The sequence below is a fragment of the Dendrobates tinctorius genome, unplaced genomic scaffold, assembly GCF_039654945.1.
Source record: "Dendrobates tinctorius isolate UK_male_01 unplaced genomic scaffold, ASM3965494v1 ptg000060l, whole genome shotgun sequence".
Lineage (NCBI taxonomy): Eukaryota > Metazoa > Chordata > Amphibia > Anura > Dendrobatidae > Dendrobates > Dendrobates tinctorius.
This window is the reverse complement of record NW_027361728.1, coordinates 74983416-75009316: the sequence shown is the minus strand read 5'-3', so window position 1 is coordinate 75009316 and position 25901 is coordinate 74983416. Positions and strand designations below refer to the sequence as shown.

General features: G+C 47.2%; 1 protein-coding gene across 1 annotated transcript in view; it reads left to right on the top strand.

Moving 5' to 3' along the window:
• MED12L (mediator complex subunit 12L) overlaps positions 1 to 25901 on the top strand; it is a 1194146-nt gene that overhangs the window by 74640 nt on the left and 1093605 nt on the right. The window contains 3 exon segments of the mRNA XM_073579151.1: positions 757 to 897; positions 5224 to 5252; positions 6436 to 6550. Coding sequence (XP_073435252.1) covers positions 757 to 897; positions 5224 to 5252; positions 6436 to 6550 — 285 coding nt within the window.

Below are 25901 nucleotides of genomic sequence, written 5' to 3'. Positions count from 1 at the left end.
GTCTCATCTAATTTAAAGAAGAAACTAGCGCATGCTGTGATTTTTTTTCATACTTGATGTGGTCATTAAAAAAAATTGCACGGCCCTATTGAATAACATTGGTCCGAGTGCGATCCATTTTTTTGACAGGTAGCACTCGGACTGAAAGAACAGTGTTGTGCACAAGACCTAACAGTACTGTATGCGGAGACTCTGGTTTGGTTTCCTAATTCCTGGAACAATAAGGTATGATTTGTAACGACAAATACATTTTGACAGACCTGTATAGATTCAGACAAGAGTAGATTGGGTCCATGCAGCATAACAGAGCCTGCCCCTATTAACTGCAATACAAACTCATAAACATCATCAAAGAAGTTTTCCCTTGCAACTTTCTGTAAATTGGTCTTTGCCATGACCAAAAATTACAAACTCACTTGGCACTCCCTCTCCCCTGGTCTAGCACTGTATCTCGGCCGCTGCCCCATTGATTCTGTACAAGCTGCAGTGGTGATGTTGCGTTTACAGTGCTGCAGCCAATCACTGAGCTTGGTGGCTCTTCCAGTATAGATGGCGCAAGCTCAGTAATAGGCTGCTGTGTGAAAGGGCAATTGTATCTTGTGCTAACTACTAATGAACCTTATTGCTGTGTTAAACATTTTTTTTCTCACTTAGAATTAGGATGTAGAGCAAGCAGTTGGCTCCAAAATGGTACAGACACCCTGCATAGCCACATGTCGGATGGTCTTACACTTTTCATTTAATGCCTTTTTGCAGAATGGACCCAGATATTAACAAAATATCTCCGAGATCAATTGGTGAAGATCGCTGATTTCTATCACGCAAACTCCAGCCAATGCAACAATCCCTTGGCGGAAACAAAAGACATGGAACAGGCCTTAAAGCAGTGGGAATATAAAGAAGGGGGCTGGGGAAGGGCACAGCCTAGGGGAAGCCCCCCATGACTGCTATGGGCGGGAAGTTTTGAACTGGTGTTGTGCCAGTTTGAAATGGTTGGCCGGGACGGGGCCGGGGGAGGGGTTTAAGGTGGGGACAGCCTGTATTAGGGAAAAAGTGCGGGAAAAACCGCACTCACCAGCCAGGAGCAGAGGAGAGAAGTACCTGAATCGATGGACGACGAGCAGCAACTTTTCGCCAGGCTGCAGGATGTGGCCAGGTCCAGGAGGGGAGGATGGCTTCAGTCCCAGCTTTCCTCTCTCCTCAGCGCTGCGGAGCAAGGAACCAGCCGGCGTGGAAGGAGGACCCGTCCCCCCGAAAGGCTGTCACCGGAGGTGTCAGCCCGCAGCAGGCGGCGGCTGCGGAGCCCCTCTAGGGACCCTGCGGGCGGCGCGACTGATGGGGCTGCATCCCCTCCCCGCGCCCGTCCCGGCAGGAATCCGCCCAGCCGGCCGGTCAGCACGGGCGGCAAGCATGGAGGAGCAGGACAGGACCAGCAGGCCGGACCGGAAGTGACGTCGCGGGCAGGAGCCGAAGAGTCGCGCAGCAGCAGAGGGGAGTGTGAAGGCCGCGGCAGGCCCTCAGGCAGCAGAAGGACCGGAGGTGCAAATTCAAGCATGTGTGCTCCCACTACAACGGTAGCTCACACGGCGCTTCCAAATGTTTTAAGAAAGGGAAAGGAAAGCCAAATGTGGGTGCCGGTCAAGGGGGAGAGCCCGGTGAGGGTTCAAGAGATGGCCCCCTTTCTAAGTAGGTACCCGGCTCGGGCAGAGGCCAGCGTGCTTTTGAATGGTTTTGTTGACGGTTTCAGGATTCCGCCTCCTGGCCATGTGGTTCCTTTTTCTGTTAAAAATTTGCGGTCGGCAATACTGCATGCGGAGGTAGTAGATGAGAAGTTGAAAAAGGAAGTGGATTTGGGCAGGATGGCCGGTCCGTTCCCCACGGCTCCTGTTGCGGGCGTGATTGTTTCCCCGTTGGGGGTTGTGCCTAAGAGGGAGCCGAATAAGTTTCGTTTGATTCAGCATTTGTCTTATCCAAAAGGCTTGTCAGTTAATGATGGTATCGATAGGGAGTTGTGTTCTGTGGAGTATACCTCTTTTGATACGGCGGTTAAGTGGGTGCGACGTTATGGGTCAGGGGCTTTGTTGGCAAAGACAGACATTGAGTCCGCTTTTCGGTTGCTACCGGTTCATGCAGATAGTATCCTGCTGCTGGGATGTTTTTGGAGGGGGAATTTCTACCTCGATAGGTGTTTGCCGATGGGTTGCGCAATTTCTTGTGCCTTGTTTGAGACGTTTAGCACTTTCCTGGAGTGGGTGGTAAGGGATGTTACGGGAATGCAGTCGATCATTCATTATCTGGATGATTTTCTTTTTATTGGCCCCCCGGATTCGCCGTTGTGTAGGAACGCGTTGGCAGGCATGGTTTGGGTGGCGGAGCATTTTGGGGTGCCGCTGGCATCTGAGAAGACGGAAGGCCCTAAGGCCGTTATAAGTTTTTTGGGCATAGTTGTCGATTCGGAGAGGATGGAGTGTCGGTTACCAGAGGACAAGTTGGCATTGTTGAAACAGGAGGTGGACAGGATTTCGAAGTTGCGCAAAGTGACCCTCAAGGAATTACAATCCCTATTGGGGAGATTGAACTTTGCCTGCAGGATCATGCCTATGGGTCGAATTTTTTCTCGTCGTTTGGCTAGCGCGACGGCGGGAGTGAAGGCTCCGCACCATTACGTTCGCTTGACGAAGGAGCATAGGGACGATTTGATGGTGTGGCAGCAGTTTTTGCGGAATTACAATGGGCGGTCGCTGATACAAGAGGAGACATTGAGCAATTTTGATTTTGAAATATTTACGGATGCAGCAGGCGGCTCTGGTTACGGCGCCTACTGTAAGGGAAGGTGGAGTGTGGGGCGGTGGCCTCAGGCGTGGAAGTTGTTGGGCCTTACCAAAAACTTGGCACTATTGGAGCTGTTTCCTATCGTGGTAGCTGTTTTGGTGTGGGGTCCCATGTTCGAAAATAGGAGAGTGCGCTTTCATTGCGACAACGCGAGTGTTGTAGCGGTCATTAACAGTTTGTCGGCCTCCTCTCCCCCCGTAGTTAGATTGGTTAGGGTTTTGGTTCTTCGCTGTCTGGATTTGAACGCAGGGATTTCTGCAGTGCATGTGCCCAGGGTTACGAATTCAATAGCAGACTCTTTGTCTCGTTTTCAGTGGGGCCGTTTTCGAGAATTGGCGCCAGGAGCGGATGCCACGGGCGTGGAATGCCCTTCCTTTCTGTGGAAGGTGATTACGGAAGAGCAGGAAGACTGATTCGGGAATCCTTATCGCAGCAGACATGGTCGGCCTACGATTCTTCGTGGCGAGTATGGCAGAGTTGGTTGGCAGAGTGGGGTGGGGTCGAAAGTGATGAGGATAGGATGTTGGCGGTATTGTTTTTAATTGGGAAGGCAGCTGACTGCGGTTGGTCTGCTGCTAAGGTAAACAAGTTTGTAGCTGGTTTAGCTTTCGGTTTCAAGTTGCAAGGGGTGGGGGACGTTACGAAGAGCTTCTTAGTGAGTCAGGCGTTAAAAGGGTTTCGTAGGGGTAACAAAGCCGGCGACAAACGAAGGCCTATTTCGTTTAGTACGTTGGAAGGCTTAGGCAGAGTCCTTGGGGGTATTTGCACGTCAGTTTTTGAGTTGGCCCTGTTTCGGATGGCTTTTTCTTTGGCCTTTTTTGGGGCAATGCGCATTGGCGAGGTGGTGTCAGGCAGCAGGGTTTCGGCGGGAGGGGTGTTGGCAGAAGATGTGGAATTTTGGGCGGGGGGCATTGTTTTTTGGATTCGGCGTTCAAAAACTGATCAACAGGGTAGGGGCAGACGGGTAGTTTTGGGGCGAGTTGATGGGGCATTAATGTGCCCTCGTGGCTGTTTGGAAGCGTATTGGGGCGTATGGGCGGGTAGGACGGGTCCTCTCTTGTGCCATGCGGACGGCACCTATTTGTCTCGGTTCCAGTTCATTGCGGTTTTGAAGAAGGGATTGGCAGAGTTGGGCCTTCCCCAGGACATGTATGGGTCTCATTCATTTAGAATTGGTGCTGCGACCGAAGCGGACAGCCTTGGGTTGGGGGCTGATGCGATTAGGAGAATTGGCAGGTGGCAGTCGGATCGGTATTTACTGTATGTTCGGCGTTAGCTGTGTGGTTTGCATGTCCTGGATGTGTTTTTTCTATATTCTGTTGTTTTTTCAGGTGGCGCCCCCTTTCTTGCCTGGATATTCGGACACTCTTACGTTTATTGGGGTGCGCTACGAGCCGACGCGAGGCCAGATGGTAGGCAATTGGGCTTTGGGAGGGAGCAGGTGCTGGTCCGTTGGTTGGGTTTCCGAGGAATGGTATGGAGCAGGGTGCTCCTGGAGTTAACCAAGTCCGCTCGCTTGGATAGAACCCCCGACATTATTGTTTTCCATGTGGGGGGCAATGATTTAGGGGTCAGGCCGGTGAGAGAACTAATTAGGGACATACGTTCCGATTTTTTGAGGTTGTGGACATCGTTCCCGAACGTGGTGACGGTATGGTCAGATGTGGTACCCAGACAGAGGTGGAGGCAAGCGAGATCGTTGAAAGGGATTAACAGGGCAAGGGTGAAATTGAATCGCGCGGTGTCGGCGTTTGTGTCCAGGAATGGGGGCATTAGTGTTCGTCACTTTGAATTGGAGACGGGTGCCGGTAATTTTTGGTTGGCCGATGGGGTTCATTTAAATTCTATTGGTATTGATTTATGGGCACTGTCAATACAGGAGGGGATCGAGAGGGCCTTGGTGGTTTTGGGGCACTCACGAGCCTGAGGTGGTCAGGGCTGTTCGTGGTTGGCGGGGGGTGGGGTTCTTGGAGTTGACGGTGATTGGTCGGGGAAGGATTCGGAAGTAACATTCCCGACAGTTTAAAATGGTATGGGGGATCTGGCTTTTGGGTATGGGCTCTGGACGGGGTTTTACCTCGGGAGCTATGGTGGTTGGTCTCCCAGAAGGGGAGTTACGGTGCCCTCGAGCTGGGCTGGACGGCTGGGGGTAACATGGTGGAAATAAGTTTATAGCCAGATCTTTCTAGCTCCAAGAACCCTCCCCTCATAATTTTGAATTATTTAATGTTTATTGTTAATGTTTGTTAATAAAATTGGCCGCTGTGGCCAAAATTATCCAAAGAATTTAAATTGTACCGTGTCTTATTCTCAGGAGAAGGGAAAGAGGGGGATGATAGGAGGCGGTGAGGTATCGAGGAGAAGGTAAAACTGAAGTCGCCATATGCGGTCATGAGAAATTGGCATTTTACATGTTTCAGGTTGGTGTAATGAAAATTACATTACCATCATTTTTACCTTCTACTGGGATTTTATATACCAGTCTTAATGCAGAATGCACAACTTCTGTGCAATGCCGCAAGCTGTACTCCAGTCACTACATTTCTGTTGTAATTTAGGCAAGTTTTGAGGCACCAATTGTGAAGAATTTACAGCCATACCCCCACCTCGCTCATTTTTTTTTAAAAAGCAATGTTGCCACAAATTTTGCATTATTTGAAACCGTTATACATCAGAATCTAAGGTGAAAGCTGTTTGTTGAGTCAGGGCCACTAGGCCTGATGTATCAAAGCTAAGCCAGAATTCTGACTGGGATCCTAAACTTCATCTTCTCCTGTTGTAAATACCAAGAAAGGGTCGAGTAGACTGATGTCACACACACACGCGCGCGCGCGAGCAGACCCCGCCCACATTTACTGCAGTCATAAACTGAGCTAATTGTACACTAGGTTTTCATGGCAAATTTCAGCAGCTGCTCCCCCTAGTGTTTAAAGGTGGAAGTATGAAACATTATTTAATTATTTTCATACTTTACTTCATTAAAAACAAATGATAAAAAATTCAAATATTAATACATTTTTTTCAACTGTTGACTTTTTTTATGGCACCTTCTCTTTAACACTCAGGCTACAATAAAACCCCATCTGGCACCCAGTCTACAGTAAAAGGCCCCCTGTATCTTTGGCTCTATGAGTGCTTACTTCCGCCCAGCACCAGTGTCTTAGTCTTTGGCATTCTGCAGTAACATCTGCAGCATGATGAGGAAGCTGACCCACAAGTACTGTGCTTACCTGTGCACATTTTTCAAGCTAGTTACTTTCCAAATAAACATTTCAACCCTCAACAACCCGGCTCAGTCAAGGTGTGCTGACCCCTGACTAATATCACTGCCCTTATAGACCCCACCAACCTTTAACGCTTAAATACCAACCAGAACTATACAGGGCAACTAAACGGGACCAAACCACTTGTAAGACGATGACTAATGAAGGTTTATTGATTCCAGTATTCTTGTGAATAGAGCTTGCAGTTTCAGCATTGAGAGTCTATAATAATTGCTTGACATTTGCAGCAAATTATTACAAAAGATTACCAAAAGGGGGCACTGCACAACTGGAAATGAACTTCGCAGTTGTGGTTAGTTTTTTGCTGTTTTTTTTGTAGGAAGGTTTGCTGGAAAGGCATGAATACTTAACATAGATGCTGGAAATGTTGGAAAAAGGCCACCTGCTGGATGATGAGCTTCTGAAAATCTTATTATCCCTTGTTCTGCAGATATGTAAAACATTTCGAAGAAACCTTTATTTTTATCTGCTATTTGGTTTTACAGTGAAAAAGAATCTTATTCTAATTTACCAAAAATGTAGTAATTAGTGATGACGTGAACGTGCTCACCATGATTCATTACTCGCCCGAGTATCACGGTATTTGGTGAACTCGGCGAGCACCGAGCATTTCCGGCATTACTCGTCGGGAACTAGGGTCTCCACACAGCATTTTTGGCGGACTTTAGAAACCCAATCACGCTGCAGGGATTGTCTGCTAGGCAATGAAACGTGCAGTAATTGGCTGGCCGCACAGCATCATCAGGGGTATAAGAGACTGGGCGCTGCCATGCTCGGCGGATTCAGCTCCGGGAGTAGATAGTGTAAGGAGAGCTACTGCCTTGATAGGGTCAGAATTGGGGATATATTGGTTAGTGTGAGGTCTACCATCCTAAACTACTCACATCCAGCTAAAGCAACAGTCCTTCAAAGGACTAATTCCGGAGTATATAGGTTCCAGTGTTAGGTAGGCAAGGTAGTGTACGTCGCTCCATATATATCAGTGCAAGGCCTGCAGGCACTGTATGTGTGCATATAGATCACTGCATACATCAAGAGGGTCCATTCCCTTCCTGTGTTATGGTGCTGCTGCTGCTACCTGTAGGATATATTAGACGTATATAGCCAGCCCCAGGTGTATTTTGAATACAGGCCACACATTTTTTGGTGTGGTATCTCTGTGCCAGCTCATATCTGTGCGTGCTCAAAGTTTTGCCAGTTTACGGTGGTTTTCTTTTTTTAGCCTGGCTGTCACTGTAGTTAAATACAGCAGTATTTAGCTCCCCCCCCCAAAAAAAAATACAGGGCACACATTTGCCGTAGTGGTATCTCAGTGGCCGCTCATATCTGTGTGTGCTCAAAGTTTTGCCAGTTTACGGCGGTTTTCTTTTCGTGTCCTGGGTGAAACTGTACTTATATACAGCACTATGTTTCATTATTTTAGAAAACAGGCCACAGTTTACAGTGCGGTCTATCTGTGACACACCTCATACATACATGTGCCAAAAATTGTGGCATTTTAGGCCTAACTTCTCTTTTTTGGCAGTCTGTCACTCTCGTTATATCCAGCAGTCTTTTTTATCCAAAAAATGAAAAACTACAGTCTGTTATCTCAGGCTGAGGCCTGCTGTGTCTGTGGTGTAAAAATCTTTGCTCCGCAGGCATACATTGCATAGTTCTGTCGGCTAGCCTTGTTCTACTCATTATTTTGTGTTTTCAAAAAATAACACAAAACATAAAAAAAAATTAATTCAGTCTATTATCTCAGGCTGAGGCCTGGAGTATCTGTGGTGGAAAAATCTTCACTTTGCAGGCATACTTATCACATATAATATTTTCTCCAAATAAATCCATTTGTATTGAGCTTTTCCAAATATTTCAGTAGTCCATTTAAAATGGGTAAGGCAAGGGGAAAGGGATGGGGAAGTGGACGTGATGCTGATGGTGCATGCAGAGGACGAGGCCGTGGCCAAGCTGAAAGTGGGCCACAGCAAAGACCCACATCTTTGCGTTCGACCTTCCTGTCCCAGTTTCTAGGGGACCGCACCACACCAATATTGAAGCCAGAGCAGTGTGAAACGGTTGTTGGTTGGATAGCGGATAATGCTTCCAGTCACTTAGCCACCACCACCATGTCTTCCACACGGTCAAGTCTGAGTAGCAGTCAGTGTGGACCGGATATTACTCACCCTGATCCTCCTTCCTCCCACCATGCCGAGTGTCCTGAGACAACTGATCCCACACTCGGACACTCCAAAGAGCTGTTCAGTTTTCCATTTGGAGATTCATGCCTCTCACCCGGTCCACTTGAAGCGAGGCAAGATGATATTCCATGTAGTGATGGACAAATCTTTGAGCAGCCACGGTCACAAGAGGAGAACGATGATGAGACACAATTGCCGGAAAGTCAGGAGGAGGAACACGGTGCGGATGTGGAAGACGAGGTGATGGATGACATAGTGACTGACCCAACTTGGCAGGAGGACATGCAGAGTGAGGACAGCAGCACACATGGGGAAGGAGGCATATCACCCATTCAGGCAGGAAGCAGTGTGGTGGTTGCAGACAGAAGGCGTGTATGTATTCCCCGTAACACCAACCTAACGGAAGTTGCCATTTCAACTGTTAAATCTTCCTGAGTCTGGTTATTTTTTAAAGACTCTGCCGATAACCCCAAACAGGCCATTTGCAGCACTTGCCATGCCCGCATCAGCAGGGGTAGCAAAACTATCAGACTGACTACCACCAGCATGATTAGGCACATGGCAGCAAAGCACCCAACTTCGTGGGCCAAACCCCAGGCTCCAGGAACACTGTCTGCAGGTGACAACACTGCTTCTTCCACTGTTTTGCATACAAGCCAATCCCCTGTTCACTGTGCCTGTGGAGATGCCTCAGGCCCTGCACCTGTTGTTGCCCACAGTCAACCAGCACCATCATCAAGCTGATCCACGTCCTTGTCCCAGTCTAGCCTTCAGTTGTCTATACCCCCAGTCATTGCAACGCAAGCGGAAATACCCAGCCAATGCCTCACAGGCCACAGTAATTAATTTGCACATTTCTCATCTGCTTGCGCTCGAAATGTTGCCTTTTAGGCTCGTCGAGATTGAAGCTTTCGGCAACCTGCTGGCGGCGGCCTCCCAAGGTACTCGGTCCTCAGTCGCCACTATTTCTCACATTGTGCTATACCGGCATTACACCAGCATGTGTCCCACAACATTTCCTGTGCCCTCAACAATGCTGTTACTGGGAAAGTCCACCTAACCATGGACACGTGGACAAGTGCCTGTGGGCAGGGACGGTACATCTCAGTGATGGCACACTGGGTTAAAATAGTGGAAGCCGGGAGCCAGTCGGACCTTGGAATGGAACAAATCCTCCCCACGCCGAGGATTTCGGGCCCTATGTCAGTCAGGGTTGCCCCCACAGTCTACAGCTCCTGCACCTCCTCATCCTCCTCCTTCTCTTCTTCATCATCCATCAATGAAATGAACACATCAGTCAGAAGCTGGAATCTGCATAGGTGACAAATCGCAAGAGTTGTGGACAGCGCTGAAAGAGCAGTCAGATATTTGGATGACACTGCTGAACCTACAGCAACAATGGCCAGAACCTGGTGGCGGCTCTGAGGCAAGGTGAACTCACACACATAACTTGCCTGGCCCATGTACTTATCCTCGTGGTTCAACGTTTTCTCAAAAGCTACCTGGAACTGCCGGATCTACTAGTGAAAGTACGACGTTTGTCTGCCCATTTTAGAAAGTCAGCTACAGCTTCAGCCTCCCTTGCCGTGCTTCAGCAGCGTTTGCAGCTTCCGGCTCACCGACTGGTGTGTTATGTCCCCACGTGTTGGAACTCTACACTGTATATGTTGGAAAGGATTTGTGAGCAGAAGAGGGCAGTTGTTGACTGCCAGCATCAACAAGGCTGTCGATATTCAGTTCAGTGTCAGGAACACCGCACTGCACTTGCTCACTGAGCCAGTGCGCGTGTCCTGAGTACAAAAACAGGGCTCAAAGATCCCTGTGGAGCAGGGCAGCAGCGGTGATGATGCGTGCTTCAGACTATCAGGACCTGAAGCACGTGACTGCTGGGGGTGTGACCTAAGCTCCACAGAGCTAGGAGCTGCAGGGAAACTCCTAGAAAGGTAACTACGGGACAAGTTACCAAGGGGCATAGACAGGGACGAAAACCAGATCAAGCCCGGTCAAAGCACGAGAAAGCAGTACAGTACCAAAAGGTTAGACAGAGCGAATAGTCAGGACGTAGCAATAGATCAGAAAACCAGAACGGTCAATGGATGGTACAATAGGGACAAACTGTAACGGAGTAACAATAGCCAAGCCAGGAGGTCAGAACCGGAGAAGACAAAAATACCAAAGCGTGAGACAGAGAACTGAGTGAGGGGACAGACTGGGTCATACACGGGAATCAAACAAGCAATGCAGTATCCACGCACACCAAGGGGGTCAGACACACAGCCAGACTAACAGTATAGCTGACAGGGAATCCTAGTCTGGAGTGAGTATAAATACCCCTTCCAGATCCAAAGAGAGGCCGGCAAAAGTTAACCCTGTGAGAACAGGACATTAACCATGTCCTAACCATGACAGTACCCCCCTCTTAACGGGGAGCCACTGGACACCCAGGTTTCTCAGGGTATCTAGCATAAAAAGCCCGCACCAGTCGATCAGCGTGCACCGAACTGGCCGGAACCCATGACCGATCCTCAACGGAATATGCCTTCCAATGAATAAGGTACTGAAATCTCCGGCGCACCCACCGTGAATCAATGATGCGCCCTACCTCGTACTCCAGTTGACCCTCTACCAACACTGGTGGAGCCACAGATGAGGGATCTTCTCTAACTGTCCCCACAGGTTTTAATAGGGGCCTGTGGAAGAAGTTAGATATTTTGAAGGAGGTGGGCAACTGTAATCTGTATGCCACCAGGTTGATCACCTCTACAATCTTGTATGGGCCAATAAATTTTGGGCCCAACTTCATAGAGGGTATTTTAAGTTTGATGTTACGGGTGGGCAACCAGACTTTTTCCCCCACTGTTAATACAGGACCCAACCCCCTTCTCCTGTCCGCAAAATGTTTGTACTTCTTCAGGGCTTTGGAGATTTTCCCCTGCACCTCCCTCCATAGGGTTTTTAACTGTTGTACCATCTCCTCGGCACCAGGGCAATCCGAATCCATACGGGAAAATTCCCCAAACTGCAGAACAAACCCATAATTGACCTGAAAGTGAGACTTTCCGGTAGACTGATTAATATGACAGTTGTATGCAAATTCTGCTATGAGCAATACCTCACACCAGTCTTCTTGTCTGGAGGAGGCCAGGCATCTCAGAATCTGGTCCAACGACTGGTTGGTGCATTCAGTCTGTCCATTGGATTCCGGGTGATAGGCAGAGGAGATTGACAACATGACCCCCCAACTTCATACAAAACGCTCTCCAAAACCTGGCCACAAATTGCACACCCCTGTCCGACACCACGTTCACGGGCACTCCATGCAATCGAACAATGTGCTGTATAAACAAGCGGGCCAAGGTTTCAGCAGATGGTAATGCAGGTAATGGCACAAAGTGGGCTTGCTGAGAAAATCTATCAACCACTACCCATACCACTGAGTTGCCCTTGGAAGATGGAAGATTAGTGATAAAGTCCATGGACAGGTGTGTCCATGGTTTATCCGGAATTGGCAAAGGCACCAATTCCCCGGCCGGCCGGCCGGACCTGAGAGCTTTTAGAGCGTGCGCACACTCCACAAGTATTTACAAACCTTTTTATATCAGTACCCATAGAGGGCCACCAAAAACCCCTAGCTACTGCCCCCCGGGTAGCTGCAATACCAGGGTGTGCACTTAACACAATCATGAAATTCTTGAAGGAGTGTAAGACGGAATTGTTCGGGTACAAACAATTTACCTGGGGGTTTATTCCTGGGAGCTTGTGCTTCCAGAATCTTTCTCTGTAACTCAGAGGAGATTTTGGCTACAACCACTCCCGGTTGAAGAATGGAGGAAGGAGGTTCTGGAGGGGACACAGAATCAAAACTTCGGGATAAGGCATCCGCCTTTACATTTTTAGACCCTGGTCGAAAAGTGATGGTAAAATGGAATCGAGAAAAAAAAGTGCCCACCGAGCCTGTTTGGGGGTCAATCTCTTAGCAGACTCGATATAGGTCAGGTTTTTATGATCAGTGATGACCGTAATGGGATGAGCAGCCCCCTCCAAAAAATGCCTCCATTCTTCGAAGGCCAATTTAACCGCTAACAATTCTGTTACCGACATCATAGTTTCTCTTGGCCGAAGAGAACTTCTTAGAGAAAAGGGCACAGTGTTTGAGGTTAGTCAGGGTAGAGGGGCCCTGTGACAATACTGCCCCCACCCCCACCACCGAAGCATCGACCTCGACGATAAAAGGTCTTGACAAATCGGGTTGTACCAACACAGGGGCTGTGGTAAAGCACTTCTTTAATGTAAGGAAGGAATTTTTTGCGGTCACGGACCAATTTTTTACATCTGTCCCTTTAAGAGTGAGGTCCATCAAGGGTTTCACCACCTGCGAGAACCCTTTAATGAACTTCCTATAATAATTAGCGAAGCCCAGAAGTTGCTGAAACCCCTTCAGGTCATGAGGCTGCACCCAATCGGTAATGGCCTGAACCTTCCCTGGATCCATGCGGAATCCCTCCCCGGATACAATTGCACCCAGAAAAGACAGTTCTTGCATAAAAAATGAGCACTTCTCCAGCTTAGCATACAAATGGTTCTCCCGGAGTCTCATAAGAACCGTACATAAATGGTGTAAGTGTGACTGACTGTCCTCAGAGTATATCAAGATGTCATCCAAGTAGATGACTACATAATGCCCAATCAAGTCAGAAAAAACAACATTAATGAAGTTCTGAAAAACAGCAGGAGCGTTAGTGAGGCCGAAGGGCATAACCAGGTTTTCAAACAGCCCCTCAGTTGTCAGGAACGCTGTTTTCCATTCGTCCCCCTCCTGGATCCTTATAAGGTTATAAGCCCCTCGTAGATCGAGCTTAGAAAACCATTTGGCCCCCGTGAGTTGGTTGCATAGATCAGGAATCAACGGGAGAGGGTACGTGTTCTTAACAGTAATTTTGTTCAGTTCCCGAAAGTCGAGGCACGGTCGCAACCCACTATCTTTTTTCTTTACAAAGAAAAACCCCGCTGCCACGGGTGAGACCGAGGGCTGAATATGCCCCTTGCGAAGGCTCTCTTTGATGTACTCTTTCATAGCTTGGCGCTCAGGCCCGGACAAATTAAACAAACGAGCCTTGGGTAATTTGGCTCCAGGTACTAAATCGATAGCACAATCAAATGGTCTATGTGGTGGGAGTGCCTCAGCCTCACTTTCAGAAAACACGTCTTCAAAGTCTCTCAGGTACTCCGGAATACCCTCCAGACCGACAGACGACACAGATACAGATCTTATCGGATTTACAAAAGAAACCGGGTTACAACACAGACCATTATCATTACATCCCCATCGGATGATCTCCCCCTTCACCCAATCAATGAGAGGATTGTGGCGTTGCAATCAGGGCATCCCCAATACCAGTCCTGCAGGCAGATTATTCATAACGAAACAACTTAACTTTTCCACATGAGTGGAACCCATTTTCATAGAAAAAACTTCAGACATAAAGCAAATTCCATCCCGGGTAAGAGGGGATGAATCCACAGCCACAATTTTAACAGGGTCTTTTAACCTGACTGTCCGTATCTTATTAAGAGTCACAACTTGGGCATCAATCAGAATAATGGAGGAACCACAGACAACAAAGGCGGTGGTCATAACAGGACCGCCAACAAGATCCAATTCAACCTGCATGACCATCTTTGTACATGAGAAAAAATGTACCTGGGAGTCTGGACAACCTCCTCGATTGTTGCCCAGACTCAGTCGTTTCTCTAATGGTTTCTCTGTAGAAGGGCAGGAGGGGCAATTCCTTTTCCAATGTCCAGAGGCTCCACAGTAAAAGCATAGTAGATTGTCTCTACGGTACCTTCTCTCTTTCTCCTTAACCGAGACTGACCCAACCTCCATCAGCTCAGATACAGGTGCAGTGTCACACAATTTGGGGTACAAGGGAGACTCTTGTTGCATCATTCCTCTAGCACGGAGTCTCTGGTCCATACAGACCATCTGCATCATGGCATCCTCCAGGGTATCAGGGGGAGGATGTAATGCCAGAGCGTCCTGCAGACGGTCAGACAGGCCCCTGCGGAACAACCCCCTCAGGGCAGCGGCGTTCCAGGATACTTGGGCAGTCCAACGTCTAAACTCTGAGCAGAACCATTCAGCAGAGTGCCTCCCCTGTGTCACACTCATCACCATATCCTCTTCCAGACGCACTCTATCAGGCTCATCATAAATGTGCCCCAGAGCCTCAAAGAACAAACTCACAGACATACGTTCAGGAGCAGAGGAAGAGAAAGAGAAAGCCCATGCCTGTGGAGCCCCCCGAAGTAGGGAAATGATGACCCCCACCCCCTGGGACTCATCCCTGGAGGAGCGGGGCCTCAGAGAAAAAAAAAGCTTGCATCCTTCTCTGAACGACCTGAACTCCCTTTTATCCCCTGAGAAAGGGTCTGGCAATTTGACTGGAGAGTCGGGGGGATGCCAATGACACATCTCTATCCCCAGCACTAGGAGCCACTGCAGCAACAGCCCCCTGCACAGTATCCACCAACTGTTGCTGGGTATGGGCCATCGTGCGCTGTTCCACATTAAGTTTGTGGAACATTTGGGTCAGGTACTTGACCTGATCAGCCAAAGCTTGTATGGGATCCATGAGGATAACACACTTTTTTTTCCCTTCAGAGGAAAAAAAAAAACTGAAATGGTCAGCTATAATGTCAGGAACAACACACTGCTCTTGCTCACTTAGCCAGTGCGCGTGTCCTGAGTACAAAAACAGTGCTCAAAGATACTTGTGGAGCAGGACAGCAGCGGTGATGATGCGTGCTTCAGACTATCAGGACCTGAAGCACGTGACTGCTGGGAGCATGACCTAAGCTCCACAGAGCTAGGAGCTGCAGGGAAACTCCTAGAAAGGTAACTACGGGACAAGTTACCAAGGGGCATAGACAGGGACGAAAACCAGATCAAGCCGGTTCAAAGCACGAGAAAGCAGTACAGTACCAAAGGGTTAGACAGAGCGAATAGTCAGGACGTAGCAATAGATCAGAAAACCAGAACGGGCAATGGACGGTACAATAGGGACAAACTGTAACAGAGTAACAATAGCCAAGCCAGGAGGTCAGAACCGGAGAAGACAATAATACCAAAACGTGAGACAGAGAACTGAGTGAGGGGACAGACTGGGTCATACTGTACACGGGGCTCAAACAAGCAATGCAGTATCCACGCACACCAGGGGGGTCAGACACAAAGCCAGAATAACAGTATAGCTGACAGGGAATCCTAGTCTGGAGTGAGTATAAATACCCCTTCCAGATCCAAAGAGAGGCCGGCAAAAGTTAATACTGTGAGAACAGGACATTAACCATGTCCTAACCATGACATTCAGACTCCACACATAAGACCTCAGGAGTGGACATGGATGTCAGACATATGTACCATCCTCCAGAACTTTGAGGACTGCATCAAGATGGTGAGCGGCGATGACGCCATAATTAGCATCACTATCCCGCTTCTCAGCGTTTTGAATACCTCTCTGCTCACAATTAAAGATGATGCATTGCAGGCAGAGCACAAGGACATGGAGCAAGGAACCATACAGGGTGATTACACTCAGCCCAGCCTCATGTCGTCGCAACGTGGATTGGTAGACAATGAGGAGGAGGAGGAAGAACAGGAGCTACTTTCATGCACTATAGACGGTACTACAAGCACAGCTGTCATACCGTCTGATCAGCGGGGATGGCCTGAGGACAGTTAGGAGGAGGATGAGGAGGAGAACAACATGGTCAGTCGTCCTGTTGGTGAGGACATGGACATCTTGCCCATTAGTAGTCTGGCACGCATGGCTGACTTTATGTTGTGCTGCATTTCCCGTGACCCTCGCATTATAAAAATTTTCGATGACACTCATTACTAATTGGTGACACTTCTAGACCCCCGCTACAAGGAAAACTTTCAATCTCTTCTTCCAGAGGCAGACAGGTGTACAAAAATGTTGCTGTACCACAGGGCCCTTGTTGCAGAATTACTGAAAAAATTCCCATGTGAGACCGCTGGCAGCAGACAACAGAGTTTGTTGTACAGCCACGAAGTCCAAGCGAGAGAGACAGAAGTACAATCCAGCTCAGGCAGGGGAACAATGGCAAAGTTCTGGGACAGTTTTCTTAGACCTTCCCATCGTGCCACCACAGAGGCAAGGGGTGCTGTCACAAGAAGTGCAATGTTTGGGTGTGACGAGCGTCAGCTTACGCTGAGTCATTTGTCTTCTTAGTCTGGACCCTCTAGGCCGTGGCACCCACCCACCTAGGGCGAGCTGACCTAGTGAGAACCCACCCCCTGTACAGGGAGTGTCAGGGGCAAGACCAAGGGGGTGAGCCACCACGGCAGCTGGACCAGACGGCCCGCTCAGGGAGACACTATTGAGTGCCTGGCAATAGGACGAACAGGATATGAAACATAAGCGAAGTCACAGGGTTTCTTCAGCAAACGTGGTTACACACTTTAATCAGAAACAAGGCAAAAATAGAGAATCAGATGCAGGCACAAATGGTGAAACACGGCAAGGTGCGCGCAAGGGCACGCCAAATGTTCCAGACATAACACGTGCAGAAAACATACCGGAGTCCAGGGCAGGGTACGTGTTAGGGGTCACACCAGAGTTCCTAGGAGGGATGCGTGCTGGGACATGCTAGAGTCCAAGACAAGGTGCGTGCTCGGAGACACGCCAGAGTCCAAGGCAGAGTGCGTGCAAGAAGACACGCCAGGGTCCAAGGCAGGGTGCGATGGCATCGGACTCCAGACTACTGGAAACGAATAACAGGATCCAGACATCAGGCTGCGGAAATCAGCTCCGGACATCAGGCCGCAGTCATCTGGTTCCATGCCTCTGGCAGCGGTCGGCAGGTTTTGGGAATCCGGCAGGCAAGCCTAGGTTCAAGGCAGGATGCGTGCTAGGAGCCACGCCAGGGTTCAAGGCAGGGTGCGCGCTAGGAGCCACGCCAGGGTTCGAGGCAGGGTGCGTGCTAGGAGCCACGCCAGGGTTCGAGGCAGGGTGCGTGCTAGGAGCCACGCCAGGGTTCGAGACAGGGTGCGTGCTAGGAGCCACGCCAGGGTTCAAGGTAGGAGACACGCCTCACTGGCCAGTGCACACGGCTGAGACACAAGCGAGCGGCACGACTAAGGCTGGTTTCACATTTGCGTTTTTTAGCGCTGGAAAAAAACGCACACCTGCGCATGCGTTTTTTCCCCTATATTTAACATGGGTGCGCATACCTGCGCACTGGTCAGCGCATGTATGCGATTTTCATGCGCTGCGTTTTTTTGGGGTGTGCGATTGGATTTTCCAGACGCAGCATGTTGCATTTTTTGGCCCTGCAAAAAAGCGCATGCGCACATATGCGCACGTTTTGCGCTAAAAATGGCCATTATAGCCTATGGATGCGCATATGTGCGCACTGGCATGCTCATGTATGCGTTTTTTTGCATATGCGTTTTTTTTTTTAAACCATGGAATTTAGGGGTTTGGGTTAGAGTTAGGGTTAGTTAAGGGGGTTTAGGGTTAGGGTTATGGTCAGGGTCAGGGTTAGGGTTAGGGTTAGGGTCAGGGTTAGGGTTAAGTATGGTTTTGTTAAGGATTAGGGTCATGGTTAGGGTCAGGATTAGGGTTAAGTATGGTTTTGTTAAAGGTTAGGGTCAGGGTTAGGGTTAGGGTTAGGGTTAGGGTCAGGGTTAGGGTTAGGGTTAGGGTTAGGGTCAGGGTTAGGGTCAGGATTAGGGTTAAGTATGGTTTTGTTAAGGATTAGGGTCAGGGTTAGGGTCAGGATTAGGGTTAAGTATGGTTTTGTTAAGGGTTAGGGTCAGGGTTAGGGTTAGGGTTAGGGTTAGGGTCAGGGTTAGGGTTAGGGTTAGGGTTAGGGTCAGGGTTAGGGTCAGGATTAGGGTTAAGTATGGTTTTGTTAAGGATTAGGGTCAGGGTTAGGGTCAGGATTAGGGTTAAGTATGGTTTTGTTAAGGGTTAGGGTCAGGGTTAGGGTTAGGGTTAGGGTTAGGGTCAGGGTTAGGGTCAGGATTAGGGTTAGGGTTAGGGTTAGGGTTAGGGTCAGGGTTAGGGTTAAGTATGGTTTTGTTAAGGGTTAGGGTCAGGGTTAGGGTTAGGGTTAGGGTCAGGGTTAGGGTTAGGGTTAGGGTTAGGGTCAGGGTTAGGGTTAGGGTTAGGGTCAGGGTTAGGGTTAGGGTTAGGGTTAGTTAGGGTTTAGGGTTTGGGTTAGGGTTAAGTATGATTTGGTTAAGGGTTAGGGTCAGGGTTAGGGTTAGGGTTAGGGTCAGGGTTAGGGTTAGGGTTAGGGTCAGGGTTAGGGTTAGTAAAGTCATGGTTTGGGTAGTGTGAGGGGCCACCTAAAAATGTTGGAAAAAAACGCAAACACGGTAAAAACGCGCTAAAAACGCATACAAACGCATAAAAACGCTGCGTTTTTTTCATGCATGCTCATAAAAATGCTTGAAAAAAACGCAGCAGTTGTATGCTTATGTATGCGTTTTTTCAATGCGTTTTTTTGCGGGAAAAACGCGCTGCAAAAAAAAGCAAGTGTGAAACTAGCCTAAGGCTACCGTCACACATAGCGACTCACCAGCGATCCCGACAACGATATCAATGTGTCAGGATCGCTGGTGAGTCGCTACATGATCGCTGGTGAGCTGTCAAACAGACAGCTTCACAGCAATCAGGACCAGCGACGCCGCGCGCTCGGCGTCGCTGTGTACATTAGTTACCAGCGCGCTGATGCAGGGAGCTGGTAAGTAAGGTACACATCGTGTTTCTAAGGGACATGCGATGTGTACCTTAGTGACAGTGGGAAGATGGTGAGGGAGTACCTTGCAGAGCATACAAACATCCTCCGGGATTCCTCTGTGCCTTTTAATTATTGGGTATCCAAGCTGGACATGTGGCATGAACTGACTCTCTATGCCTTGGAGGTCCTGGCCTGGAGGTTCTGTCAGAGCGAGTTTTTAGTGCCGCTGGTGGAATTATAACAGATAAGTGCATCCGCCTGTCAACTGACTATGCTTCCAGGCTGACTGATAAAAATGGGCTGGATTGGGCAAGACTTCTGTACACCACCGAATGAAAACTGCGAAACATAACCTCAAATAGATTGTCTTTTGTGTAGGGGTTTATTCTCATGCACCTCTTCACAACCACACATGGCTATCCGCTTTCTGATTTGGCTGTTTGGTGTTATCCTCCTCCTTGTCCTCAGCCTCAGCTTTCACAACCAGTAGAACACCAGGGTGAATGTATTCCGTGATGCAAAAGTCACTCAATTTTTGGCAAGGGTGTTTTTATGATGCCCATTACTAATTTGAAACCAAAACAAATGTTACTCCCCCAGGGGGAACTGTCATAAAACTGAGATGTACGTATATTCTTCCCATATATTCTTATAGTTACCATTTTTCCTATCTGTGGAACATCCTCTTATGAGCTAGTGTATACTTCTCCAATATAAAAATAGTGAAATTCTATTATATTATATTTTTATTTATATCCCTGTCTCTGAGCTGTTACTAGGGACAAGCAAATCTTGTTGAACACATTCTGGCTTCATATCTATGAACCTGTGTTCGCCCCTCACTTTTGTTATTTTCTTTCATAGGTGGATTCATATTTTGTATTTCTTTGTTTGATTTCAGTATGATTTATCATTATGTCTCCTCATTCTCCTTCACTAGATCACCAGGATTAACGTGTATTGTGCTGCTACAGGCAGTCTAATTTTTGGCAACGGTGTCTATGATGCCCATAGTATATTTTTTAAAAATGTACCCCCCATGGGGAAATGTTTGACAGCCCATGCACTTCGTGTATGGGCGTTACAAGTCTAGGAGACCCGCTCCTTAACATTGGGCCTAGTTTTTAATGAGGCCTTCATCAATGTCTCCTCATTCTCCGCCACTTGATAACCAGGGTTAACGTGTTCTGTGCTGCTACAGGCAGTCCAATTTGTGGCAAGGGTGTTTTTGTGATGCTTGTTTCACATCTACACTGCTTAGTTCTTATCACACCCAATAGCTTGTTTCTCTTCTACACTGCTTAGTACTGTTTTATAATGTCCTTTATGCTGTGGCTTCTTCTGAGGCTGTGTTACAAAAGATGAGAGGAGAAGGATCTCATTTCTGTGTGCAATTGGAGATATCATATCTGGTCATTTCTACTCACAAGCTGAGGGAAAACTGTCAATTAGAGATGAAGCCTACAGAGGGGAAAACTTGTACACATGACATCTTATCCCATAAAATCAATTGAAACAACAATTATAACTCTTCAAAAATGAACAACCGACCTTTAAAATACTATATAAAAACACACATGAAATGAAAGGTAGACTCACCAAAACCTTGACTAATGCACTAGTGGGATGCAGCAGCCCCTCCATTGATAAAGGCTGGGGCAGCACAGGTGCATTCCACTGATGAAGACAGCCAGTCACCCAACCAAACAATGGAGGGGCTGACTGCCTAGTGGAAAAATGCACAAAAATAGGCTTGCATAGGACATAAGTCACACATATAAGTGTGGTGCAAAGTGTCTGAACAGTCTATTAATGACACCCATAATATTAGCAGGCGGGCCGCTCAGCACTATACAGTTGTGGCCAAAAGTATTGACACCCAGGCAATTCTGTCAGATAATACTCAGTTTCTTCCTGAAAATGATTGCAAGCACAAATTCTTTGGTATTATTATCTTCATTTAATTTGTCTTAAATGAAAAAACACAAAAAGAATTGTCCTAAAGCCAAATTGGATATAATTCCACACCAAACATAAAAAAGGGGGTGGACAAAAGTATTGGCACTGTTCGAAAAATCATGTGATGCTTCTCTAATTTGTGTAATTAACAGCACCTGTAACTTACCTGTGGCATCTAACAAGTGTTGGCAATAACTAAATCACACTTGCAGCCAGTTGACATGGATTAAAGTTGACTCAACCTCTGTCCTGTGTCCTTGTGTGTTCCACATTGAGCATGGAGAAAAGAAAGGAGACCAAAGAACTGTCTGAGGACTTGAGAAACCAAATTGTGAGGAAGCATGAGCAATCTCAAGGCTACAAGTCCATCTCCAAAGACCTGAATGTTCCTGTGTCCACCGTGCGCAGTGTCATCAAGAAGTTTAAAGCCCATGGCACTGTGGCTAACCTCCCTAGATGTGGATGGAAAAGAAAAATTGACAAGAGGTTTCAACGCAAGATTGTGCGGATGTTGGATAAAGAACCTCGACTAACATCCAAACAAGTTCAAACTGCCATGCAGTCCGAGGGTACAACAGTGTCAACCTGTACTATCCGTCGGCGTCTGAATGAAAAGGGACTGTATGGTAGGAGACCCAGGAAGACCCCACTTCGTACCCCGAGACATAAAAAAGCCAGGCTGGAGTTTGCCAAAACTTACCTGAAAAAGCCTAAAATGTTTTGGAAGAATGTTCTCTGGTCAGATGAGACAAAAGTAGAGCTTTTTGGACAAAGGCATCAACATAGAGTTTAAAGGAGAAAAATAGAGGCATTCAAAGAAAAAAACACAGTCCCTACAGTCAAACATGGCGGAGGTTCCCTGATGTTTTGGGGTTGCTTTGCTGCCTCTGGCACTGGACTGTTTGACCGTGTGCATGGCATTATGAAGTCTGAAGACTACCAACAAATTTTGCAGCATAATGTAGGGCCCAGTGTGAGAAAGCTGGGTCTCCCTCAGAGGTCATGGGTCTTCCAGCAGGACAATGACACAAAACACACTTCAAAAAGCACTAGAAAATGGTTTGAGAGAAAGCACTGGAGACTTCTATGGTGGCCAGCAATGAGTCCAGACCAGAATCCCATGGAACACCTGTGGAGAGATCTAAAAATGGCAGTTTGGAGAAGGCACCCTTCAAATATCAGGGACCTGGAGCAGTTTGCCAAAGAAGAATGGTCTAAAATTCCAGCAGAGCATTGTAAGAAACTCATTGATGGTTACCAGAAGCGGTTGGTCGCAGTTATTTTGGCTAAAGGTTGTGCAACCAAGTATTAGGCTGAGGGTGCCAATACTTTTGTCCGGCCCATTTTTGGAGTTTTGTGTGAAATGATCAATGTTTTGCATTTTGCTTCATTCTCTTTTGTGTTTTTTCATTTAAGACAAATTAAATCAAGGTAATAATACCAAAGAATTTGTGTTTGCAATCATTTTCAGGAAGAAACTGAGTATTATCTGACAGAATTGCAGGGGTGTCAATACTTTTGTCCACAACTGTATATATGCATCACACAGAGTAACCAAGCCAACATAAAGAGGCCTAGCTGCATCCTGCAAAAATGATAAAAAGTGCAAAAAAGATGAAAAAACATGGGGTATTAGTTACTATTTTGGTCAAGCGTGTTTTAAAAGACTATACAAAGTCTAAGAGTTTTGATTCGATCTCCTAGTATGTATCTGCCAAAGAGTCATCAGCATAGGCTACTTTTAGGTAATGAGGTTTGTGGATATATTAGAGAAGGTTTGTTACGTGTAACGCCACCTTTTGACAAGATTGTAATATGAATTAGGGGCTCTACATTGGGGCATGGTAGTTTCTAACTCACAACAGACCCTTTGCTCATCCAATTGGCTGATCCGGTGGGATATGGACGTCCACTTATAGCTCATCACAAAAGTACTCCATACACTTTACATTCTAGCAAACCCCTTTAACTAACTTTAACTGTTTAGATACAATAATGTCTAGTTTCTTTATAAAACAATTAAAATAAAAAATGTTATTGTATTTTGTGTGGTCAGCTGAACCTCGTGATTCTTTTCTGATTTACCAAGAGTTTCTTCATTTGTGCTATGAGACCCACTATGTGGCGTGCACTGCAAAGTGGAGATCTGTGTGTACTGTGGTTGACAGTGCACGTCTCAGTTTATACAATTATATGTAAAATATGGTAGTCATTGCTTCCTTTCTTTTAGAGGATTTCAAGAGTTCAGTGAGTGTGACATACAGCTAAAGGATGTTTATGGACAGCGTTTGGATTTCTCATGTAGTTCTCACATTTGTTGTTTGGTAGGAATGTTGCTTAATTTCTTGCCAGTATACCATATAAACATATCTTTAATACTGGAAGTGATGTTGTTTTATCAGTTTCCAAATTCCAAGTAATTACCCATTTACAGAAAATGCATTTGAGAATAACCGTGAAACTGATCTCTGACTTTTATGAGAAGATTCTGATAATAATTCTAATATCCTGGCAAAGGATGGAACATGCAGAATTTAGAGAAGGAAACTTCAGCTAATGGACATGAATGCAAGAAATCAGTATGAAGTGTGTCTCATTAAAGAGGTTGTCTACAATGTTTACAATGATGAACTATCTGTAGGATAATTAATTAAGGAAAAATTCCAACGGCACTCACACCGACGTCACATAGGTGAAGTGAGTTCATTGCCTGTGAACTTGCAGGACCTCTCTGACAGCACCACGAGTAGGAGAAATTTCTCACACTCGCGGTGCCATCAAATAGGTAATAGGATTTCACAGAGAGACACTGAGCACACGCTGTTTAGTGTTTCTGCTGGATGACAGGCTGAATGGTCGCATCATGCAACTATGCAGCCTGCCATTTAGATGTGGCAGAGCTAGACCTGTCGTGGGACAAATGCAATAGCAGCATCTCTGCGAAAAGGTGAGTAATATTGTTTTTTATTTTTTACTCTTTTGCAGTTGACAAGGGCATCAGTGGAATGGGCAAGATTATAAGTATGGTTTAATTAAGATTTACTAAAAGAGTCTGTGTCATTCTTTCAATTAAAGGACTTTATTCTGGGTGTCTGTGTTTCATACAATGTGACTATGGCGTTAGTAATGGGAGCATCTTATTGATGCCTCTCCATTTCTAACCTCGGGGCTTGATGTTGCCTGGCAATACAAAGGTGACATCAACCCCCCCAACTATCACCTCACTTGCCACCGCTATAGGGCAAGTGGGATGAGTGAGATTAAGTGCCAGAATTGGCGTATCTTAGAGATGCGCCTTTTCTGGGGCGGCTGAGAGCTGATGTTTTTAGCCTGGGGGGCAGTATCCATGGCCCCTTCCAAGGCTATTAATATCAGCCCCAGCTGTCTGCATATCCTTTGCTGGTTATTAATTATAGGGGGACCCTACATTATTTTTTTAGAGTCCCCCATTTTAATAGCCAGTAAAGGCTAAGTATACAGTTGTGAGCTGATATTAATAGCCTGGGTATTACTCCCTTCCCAGGTCATAAACATCGGCCCCAAGCTGTCGGCTTTCCCTCTGCTGGTTATGAAAATTACGTGGGAGCCCACTCCATTTTTTTCAGAAAAATTATCTTTTATTAACCCTTTTCTGACAAAAGATGTGCTATCCCATCCATGTGCCCTGGGACTTAATTCCCAAGGACGGGATAGTACGTCATAGCATTCAGCGGAGTTCACGGGGGGAGCGCCGCTGATCACGGCCGGGTGTCAGCTGATTATCTCAGCTGACACCTGGCACTATGTGTCAGGGGCGGTCACGGACCGCCCCCAGCATGTTACCCCCTGGCACACTGTGATCAAACACGATCGCAGTGTACCGGGGGTTTAGGGAAGCATCGGCAGGGAGACCACCGGAGATTTTGAATGTTGAAACTATATTATATATTCCTTGGATCTGGTGATACTGTACCCTTTTTTGACTTTTTAGATTGTTGTCGAATCCATACTGGCCATGACAGCGTCTGTGTCTGCCTCCTCAAATATATATGTAGATTTATAATGTTGAAACTATACAATATATCCCTGTTATCTGGTGTTAAAATGAAACGCCATGCAGGGCCAGGGGTTACTCAGTACCGGGCCTTTCAGGCTCTTTTAAGGGGGAAGTATGTCACGGTGGCCCTGGTCCGTGGCCCTGGCTGTCCAATAAAGAAGATGACAATTCAGATGAGGGGAAGATGGTATGATAATTAATTTGGAAAAGGGGTATCGTGACGCCACCCGTGGTAATCGGCTAGGGTAGCCGACGCTGCAAAGCAGATCCTCTGGGCCGGTGTTAAAGCAGCCAAGATGATGAAGCTCTCCACGGGCAGAGCTGTATCCCAGGGCAGTTGAAATGGTATTTTTGAGCCATTGACGGTGATGGTGAGTGTAGCGTTTGTAGCAGGCGAGTTGTAAAAGCCACCAAGGACACAGATGGGTGCAGTTTCTGAGTTTTTCCTCTAATGTTTTGTGCACAAGATGACCCGATTGGTACTGTGTCATCCAAGGGAGTGGTCCGTCAAACTCCAAGCTAGATCAGGAACACCTGTTCAAGACTTCTCCTTGTGTATCCTTTCTAGGCCGTGTCTCTGTGCTGATCTCTCCCTTCCTTCCTGCTGTGCGCCTTCGCAAACAGTGTCCCAAGCCAGCAGCCATGGATCACACCGGGCAATGTGGGTGAGGCTCCGGGGTCCTTTATTCCAACAGCTGCCTTTTTGAGTATTGAAGGCGGCTGCGACTGAGGCACTTAAAGTTACCTCAGCCTCCGTCTTTCTAGCTGAGCCCTGTATTTCTCCACTACCTTCAGGAGCCACTTTCCCCAACGAGGCCTGGTCCTTTCTTC